The sequence below is a fragment of the Centrocercus urophasianus genome, unplaced genomic scaffold (assembly GCF_019232065.1).
Source record: "Centrocercus urophasianus isolate 14NV4802_14NV808 unplaced genomic scaffold, USGS_Curo_1.0 seq_12, whole genome shotgun sequence".
Classification (NCBI taxonomy): domain Eukaryota; kingdom Metazoa; phylum Chordata; class Aves; order Galliformes; family Phasianidae; genus Centrocercus; species Centrocercus urophasianus.
In genome coordinates this window covers 47,311,221-47,318,352 of record NW_024884364.1, presented here as the reverse complement: position 1 = coordinate 47,318,352, position 7,132 = coordinate 47,311,221, and the positions used below count along the sequence as shown (strand labels likewise).

At 51.0% G+C, this 7,132-nt stretch overlaps 1 protein-coding gene and 1 long non-coding RNA gene across 2 annotated transcripts; both read right to left on the bottom strand.

Annotated features, from left to right (window-relative positions):
* Positions 1-319: 319 nt before the first annotated feature.
* LOC122155935 lies at positions 320-3,034 on the bottom strand. The gene is made up of 8 exons (XM_042810317.1): positions 2,921-3,034; positions 2,572-2,636; positions 2,404-2,444; positions 1,857-1,909; positions 1,420-1,527; positions 1,023-1,142; positions 752-874; positions 320-617 (listed from the first exon to the last, which is right to left on the bottom strand). Exons 1-8 carry the CDS (start codon positions 3,032-3,034, stop codon positions 396-398), a joined length of 846 nt encoding a protein of 281 aa, XP_042666251.1. The 3' UTR covers positions 320-395.
* Positions 3,035-4,515: 1,481 nt separating this feature from the next.
* LOC122155664 lies at positions 4,516-6,461 on the bottom strand. Its single transcript, XR_006167291.1, has 3 exons — positions 6,353-6,461; positions 5,154-5,336; positions 4,516-4,726 (listed from the first exon to the last, which is right to left on the bottom strand). It is a non-coding gene; the product is annotated as an uncharacterized LOC122155664 (long non-coding RNA).
* Positions 6,462-7,132: the final 671 nt, after the last annotated feature.

The following is a 7,132-nucleotide window of genomic DNA, read 5'->3' as shown; positions in this document are numbered from 1 at the left end:
GGACCTGAGTCTGTTCATCCTGGGGAAAGGAGGGCTGAGGGGGGATCGCATAAATGTTTGTGAATATTCTGGGAGTCATGGTGGATGAGAAGTTGGATATGAGCAAGCGTCATGTGCTTGAAGCCCGTAAGCAACTATATCCTGAGCTGCATTAAAACAGGGGAGGCCAGCAAGGAAAGAGAGATGGTAGTCCTCCTGTACTCAGCTCTTGCGAGGCCCCGTCTGGAGTACTGCATCCAGGCCTGGAGTCCCCAGCACAAGAAATATGCAGAGCTCTTCTATCAGGTCCAGAGGAGGGCGCTAAGATGATCAGAGGACTGGAACACATCTCCTACGAGGAAAGGTTGAGGAGACTGGGCTTGTTTAGCTGGAGAAGAGAAGGCTCTGAAAAGACCTCACTGTGCCTTCTCTGCTGAAGGATGTGTCACGATGTTCTTGCAGCACAGGACCAACATCTCACGCAGGTCCTTGCTTTCGAAAGAAGGCTTCAGCTTGATGACAGGAGGAAAAACGGAAGAGAAATCAGAAAGACCCTTTACGAGTGCTCTCCAGACTGGTTCAGACAACATCTGAATTTCACTGCGTGTGGCATGAGCTCTCGTGCTGTCCAGCTCCACCTGTGTGGGAAGAAATGCCTTGAGACACTCGCTAACGGCCCCCAGTGCCCCGTGATGCACCTGGGCTCCCAAGGCAGGAGCTGCAGGGAAAACAAGGCAGAAGAATGCCAAGATGGAAACCCGTAACGCTTTACCTTCTTGCGCCTGGAAATCCTGGCATTGCGGCCTTTGCACAGCCTGGACGCAAACATGGTGAGCGTGGCCAGGACTGTGTGGAAGTTGTTCTCAGCAGCATGGCTGAGAAGAGAGATGATTCCCTGCACAAAAGAACAAGGGGCCGTTCTGCAGTGGCAGAAAATGGCAGCAGTGTGGATGTTGAAAAGCCTGGAGCAGGGCCAGGAGAAGGCCTCTGCCCCACGGCCAGAGCGGGGAAGCTCACAGGAGCTGGAGGAGAGGAGAGCTCACCTGGGCCTCACGTGGCTCCTCTGCATTTGCCTCCTCCAGGTGCTGCAGCAGCTTCTCCTGGACGTGGAGGACTCCCTTACAGGATCCCAGCACTGTGCCCAGAGCCTTGTACAGGAACGACTGCATGGGAAGGGAAGGAAGAAGCTGAGATGTGGCAGCAGCTTAACCTGCTGGTGGAGGGCCAGGTGGGAAGGAGCCAAGCTCCCTGGCGGTTGCTGAGAGCAGCTGCGGGGCCGAGCTTTAGCCATCCCTGGGCAGATTGCAGGGAAAGGCCCTTTGGGGGGCATAGACTGGGGAAGCAGCATCAGCATCCCACGTGGGCAGAGCACCAGCCGCAGCCCCAGCCCCAGCTGGACACCTGCAGCTGCACCGCTGGGTAGAGCCGGGGGGAACTCACCTTTTCTGCAGAGCTGCTGGCAGAGCTGCTCAGCCGCTGGCTCAGCTCACAGCTCAGGGCCTCGATCCATGCCTTCTCCTCTATTGTGTCCAGCGACGCCTTCAGGAACTGTTGGAGAACAGGAGAAGACAATGTTTCCTTGCCCTTTGCCTCTTCCCTCACTCCCAAGTTGCTGCAGCCCTCTGCGGAGAGGTGCCTGGAAGAACAGTGCCTCTCCCAGCTCCCCCAGCGTTCCCTCCATTAAAGCCGCCTGCCCTCTTCTCCTAAGACCCCCCTGGGCTTGGGACAGAGCGGAAGAGGCCGCGCCACAAAGGCGTGCGGCCGCTCCGCAGCAGCGCTTGAGAGGCTGTTCCTGCCCCACAGTGGCTCACGTGGGAGCGGGGCTACTTGGGGCAGGCAAGCACTTCTCTGCACCGCGCCTCCCGGCAATGCTGTACCTTTAGCAGACGGCGCTCAAACTCGGCAGTGTCCGGGAAGCTCTCATCTTTCCCTGCACAGCAATACGAAGACAAAGACCCTTACTTGGGATCAAGGCACAGAAGAAGAGCTGCTGCAAAGCTGGCTTGGCCTGGGCACTTGACACAGCCAAGCTGGGACCTGCACCCCCTCCACAAAGACCTGTCCCTCCCCACAGACACTGCCTCCACAGGAACACGGAACTAAGTGCTCCAAGGCTGCTGTCTGAGGGGATGTGAAGGGCCCATTCGGCCCACTGCAGCAGCAGGGGGATCTCTGCTGAGATGGCCCCCACAGCTGTATGGAACCTGCTGTGAAGGTTTTTCATCAGTAGTAAGGCAGCAGCTTGGAGTTCGCTGCCTGCGACAGAGCTCCCTGCCACCACCTGATTGAGAGCAAGGAGAAGCTGGGTCACTTCTGCAGCAAGAACAGCGGCTTCTGCCAGGAGGGAAGCAGCTTGGCTCTGCCCATGGCCATGCTGCTTCCTCCTGGGTGCTCGTGGCACCGGCCTCTGGAGCATCTACTCACCAGCAGTCGTGCCAGCAGTGTCTGGGGCGTCAGCAGTGGGCCTGCAAAGAGAAAAAAGTGCTGAGTAAGACTCCAGGACACTGCGTGCCCAGGCATGCACACCTCCGCTGTCCCTTCTGGGTGCTACCACAGGTCAGCAGAGCTCACTGGGCGAGGTTTTGCTCCTACCTTGAAACATGGAGCTGACGAAATGGGGATCCAGGTGTTCTACGCGCCGTCCTGTCAGCTCCTCTCTCTCAGCCAGGGCACAGACACAGCGGGAGACTGGGATCAGCATGCCTGTGTACTGCGCTGGCACCACAAACAACAGCAGCCGCGGCCACAGGAGCTGTAGGGAATGAGGCAGTTGAGCAGGTCAGCATTCCTGCCTCTGCTCAGAGATGAAGAGGACTCTGTGAATTTCCCCGAGTCCCGTGTGCTTCAGAGCACATTGGAGGAGAGACCTGGGGTCTTGGAATGGGACGAGGAACACGTGGAGCAAGGGCAGGGAGCAGCAGCAGGGCAGAGCGTGACTTACTTTGGACATCCCTCTCACAGAGACGTCCAGTGATCCCAGGATGTCCATGCACAGCTCCTGGAGAGCTCCTTCTTCCTGGGCTTCCCAGGCAGAAAGGTCTCCGGCTGCCTGCATAACCAGTTGAAACACTCTCAGGAGGTCTCAGGAAGTCTCTCAGGAGGCTCAAGTGTGGCCCCAGCAGTGCTTCTGTGCCACCCTCTGAGCAGCACGGGTTTTCCAAAAGATGCTGCCCACTGTCCTTACCCTTCTTCCCGTGGTGTGGCTGAACTCACTGAAGGTTTGCCAGAGTCAGAGACGTTAGGGAGACTCTATCGCATCTGATCAAACAAGAAGACCACCATCATAGAATCATAGAGTCCTAGAATCACAAGGTAGCAAGAGTCCTACAAGATCATCTTGTCCAACCATCATCCCATTACCACTCCTACCACAATCTACCATATCTCATAGCTCCTCATCCGGATGCTTCTTGAACACTGCCAGGGACGGCGACTCCAATCACCTCCCTGGGCAGGCCATTCCAGTGCCTGACCACTCTCTGAGAGAAAAAGTTTTTCTTATGTTTAATTTAAATCTCCTCTGGCACAACTTGTGGCCATTTCCTTGGGTCCTGTTTGTTGCCAGGGAGAAGAGGCCAAACCTCTCCTCATCAAAACCTCCCTTCAAGAAGTTGTAGATTGCATTGAGGTCTCCCCTGACCTTCCTCTTCTCCGGAATGAACAATCCCAGATCCCTCAGCTGCTCCTTGTAAGATTTGTGCTCCAGACCGCTCACCAGTTTCATTGCCCTTCTCTGGACACGCTCCAGGGCCTCAATTTCTTTCTTGTAGTGAGAGGCCCAAAACTGAACAATACTAGAATACATGATTCTTGAAGATGCAGCCTCACCAGTGCTGATGATGACCTCCCTGCTCCTGCTGGCCACACTATTTCTAATGCAAGCCAGGATGCCACTGGCACTCTTGGCCACCTGGGCACACTGTCAGCTCATGTTCAGCTGAGCATCAACCTACACCCCCAGGTTCCTTTCCTCTTCACAGTCATCCAGCCACTTGTCCCCAAGCCTATAATGCCACATTGGGTTAATGTAGCCAAAGTGCAGGACCCAGCACTTGGCTTTGTTGAACCTCATCCCATTCACCTCAGCCCAGTGATCCAGCTTATCCAGATCCCTCTGAAGGGCCTCCCTACCCTCAGGCAGATCAACACTACCTCCCAATTTGGTGTCATCTGCAAACTTACTGAGGGTATGCTCAATCCCCTCATCTAGGTCATCAGTAAAGATATTAAACAAGATAGGCCCCAGTACCAACCCCTGGGGGACACCACTTGTAACGGGTTGCCATTAAGCTGGACTTAACTCCATTAACTATTACCCATTGGGCACAGCCTTCTAGCCAGTTCCATACCCAAAGAAGGGTATACCTGTCTAGTAGCGACGGGCAGCCTGTTTCCCCAGGAGAATACTGTGAGAGACCATGTCAAAGGCTTTGTTGAAGTCTAGGTAGACTACACTGACAGCCTTTCCCTCGTCTACCAGTCTGGTCACCCAGTCATAGGATAAGATGAGGTTGGTCAAGAATAACCTGCCTTTCATGAATCCGTGTTGGCTGGGCCTGATCCTCTGGATGCCACGCATGTGCTGTGTGATCTCACCCAAGATGATTTGCTTCATAACTTTCCTAGGTACCGAAGTCAGGCTGAGAGGCCTGTAGTTCCCCAGGTCCTTCTTATGGCTCTTCTTGTACATGGAAGTCATATTGGTAAGCCTCCAATCCTCTGGGACCTCTCCAGACAACCAGGAGCGCTGGTAGATGGCAAAGAGTGGCTCAGTAATCAACTCTGCCAGCTCCCTCAGCACCCTAGGATGGAGCCCATCCAGTCCCATGGACTTGTGACAGTCCAGATGGAAGAGGAGCTCTCTAACTGTCCCCACCTTAATCATAGGGTTGTATTCTAAGAACCAGCCCAGACTTCCAGATCAGGGTGTAAAGTGCCCTGAGGATAACTGATCTGACTATTAAAGGCAGATGTAAAGAAAGCATTGAGGACCTCAGCCTTTTCCTTATCCTCAGCAGTCACATTCCCTGCTGCATCAAGTAAAGGTGGAAGTTCTCCTTGGTTCTTCTCTTACCACTGATATATCTGTGAAAGGATTTCTTATTCTTTTTTACTGCAGTGGCCGATCTGAGTTCAAGTTGGGCTTTTGCCTTCCTAAATTCCACTCTGCATACCTTAGCAACATCTTTGTAATCTCCCCAAGTAGCCTTTCCCTTTTTCCAGAGGACATAGGCTCTCTTTTTCTTCTGAAGTCTCAACAGTAGTTCCCAGTTCATCCACCATCTGCTTGTTGTCATTCAAGTAGGGTCATGGGAGGGTGCCATGAGGAAACGGCAGAACATCAGAGACTTTGCATCCTTTGGAAAGACATGAAAGGGATTGGTAGAGACCTCAATGTGGGCTTCCAGTACTTAAAGAGAGCATATAAACACGAGGGAGAATGACTGTTTTCATGGGCTGATAGTGATAGGATAAGGGAGAATGGCTTTAAACTGAGACAAGGAACATTTAGGTTAGATATGAGGAGGAAGTTTTTCATTCACAGGGTGGTAATACATTGGAACAGGTTGCCCAGAGAGCTTGTGGATGCCCCATCCCTATAGGCATTTAAGGCCAGGCTGGATGTGGTTCTAGGCAGCCTGGTCTAGGGATTGGCGACCCTGCCCACAGCAGGGAAGCTGGAACTAAATGATTAAGGTCCTTTTCAACCCAGGCCATTCTATGATTCTATGATCAAATACGGAAATAGATTCTGAAGTTATGTTGTGGGGAGTCAATACTTATTCTTCCCATAGTTGTGCTCCCTGATTACATATACTGCCTTTACAATTAAACAATATTTAGCAAGAAATGTCCATGGTATATATACATATATATATATATATACACATATATATATACATATATATATATACACATGGCTGGATGGCTTAGACCTTGGAGAAGGGCAATCAAACTATTAACTCCTAGCTCCTTACGTCAACCTATTTATTACTCAGCTGTTGGTTAAAACATTCATTTTGGAACATATATTCACATTTGTTCTTTTAGAAGTGATTTTATTTATTTGTTTGTTTGTTTTTATTTATTTTGATGGAGAAAGTTCCTTACTAGAAGAAAATGAAAAAAATTTTAAAAAGGGAGTGAGAGGGGGAAGAAAATTTCTGTTCAGAAAATTTATTTTCAGAAATTCCATTTTATTGAAAATCCACTAAACAGTTGAAAAATTACTTTGATAGGACCTTTTGACTAGCTCTAAAACTGACCATAGGGATGAACTATGCAGTGCTGGGGTATTAAGAAGCACTATGCTCAGAACTCTGCTCTTTTTTGCATAAGTCGTGAAAAATGACGTGGGTTTTATGTCACTTACCTTGTGCATTCTATTTATTGCTAAACAGAAAAGCATAAATTCATCTGGAAGCTAACACCTTTTTGTCTTCGTTCGGTATTCTGACAGCAGTTTGTGGGTAGAACTTATTTCTAAGCAGTAACTGAGAAAAATGTTAGTGGAAAATGAGTGGCATATTTATAACGCTAACTTTGGATTATTCAAGGACACCTCTGGTAGCAAATACTGCGTAGCTCACTCCAAAAGTAATGCCTCCTGTTTATTTCCACGGAGACAATAACAGACACAAAGAGCACAATAACACTGTTTGATAGAGCAAGTTCTCATTTACAGAACACTGTTTTTCAATGCCGTCACCACCATTAGCATTTTTGACAGCACTGAAGTAGAGACTGCATATCATGCTCATAAAAATATGAGCACCAGTGGAGGTGACCCACAGCTTCACAGTGATTCACCACCCACCCCTTGCTGTGCTCACATTCTCTGGTTGGCCTCCACCAACATTCAGCAAATGTTGTTGAGCATCAGTGGGTGCTGTTGTTCCCCCGTGGAGGAATGAAGGAATTCAGTTCCCACCCCTTTGCTTCATCCACATTTCCATGCCAGACATCCCTGTGTCAGACTGCCCCTCTGCTGCCATCTGTCACACGGCAACAACACGTAAGGGGATATTGGTGGGAAAGTTCAGCCTCTTACTGCCATACCACCAACTCTCCATCCCGGCTCGCCCCGCCCCGCCCCGCCCCCCCGCCCCCCGCAGGGTCGAGGCGGTCCCGCAGCACCGCTTATTTGACCCCG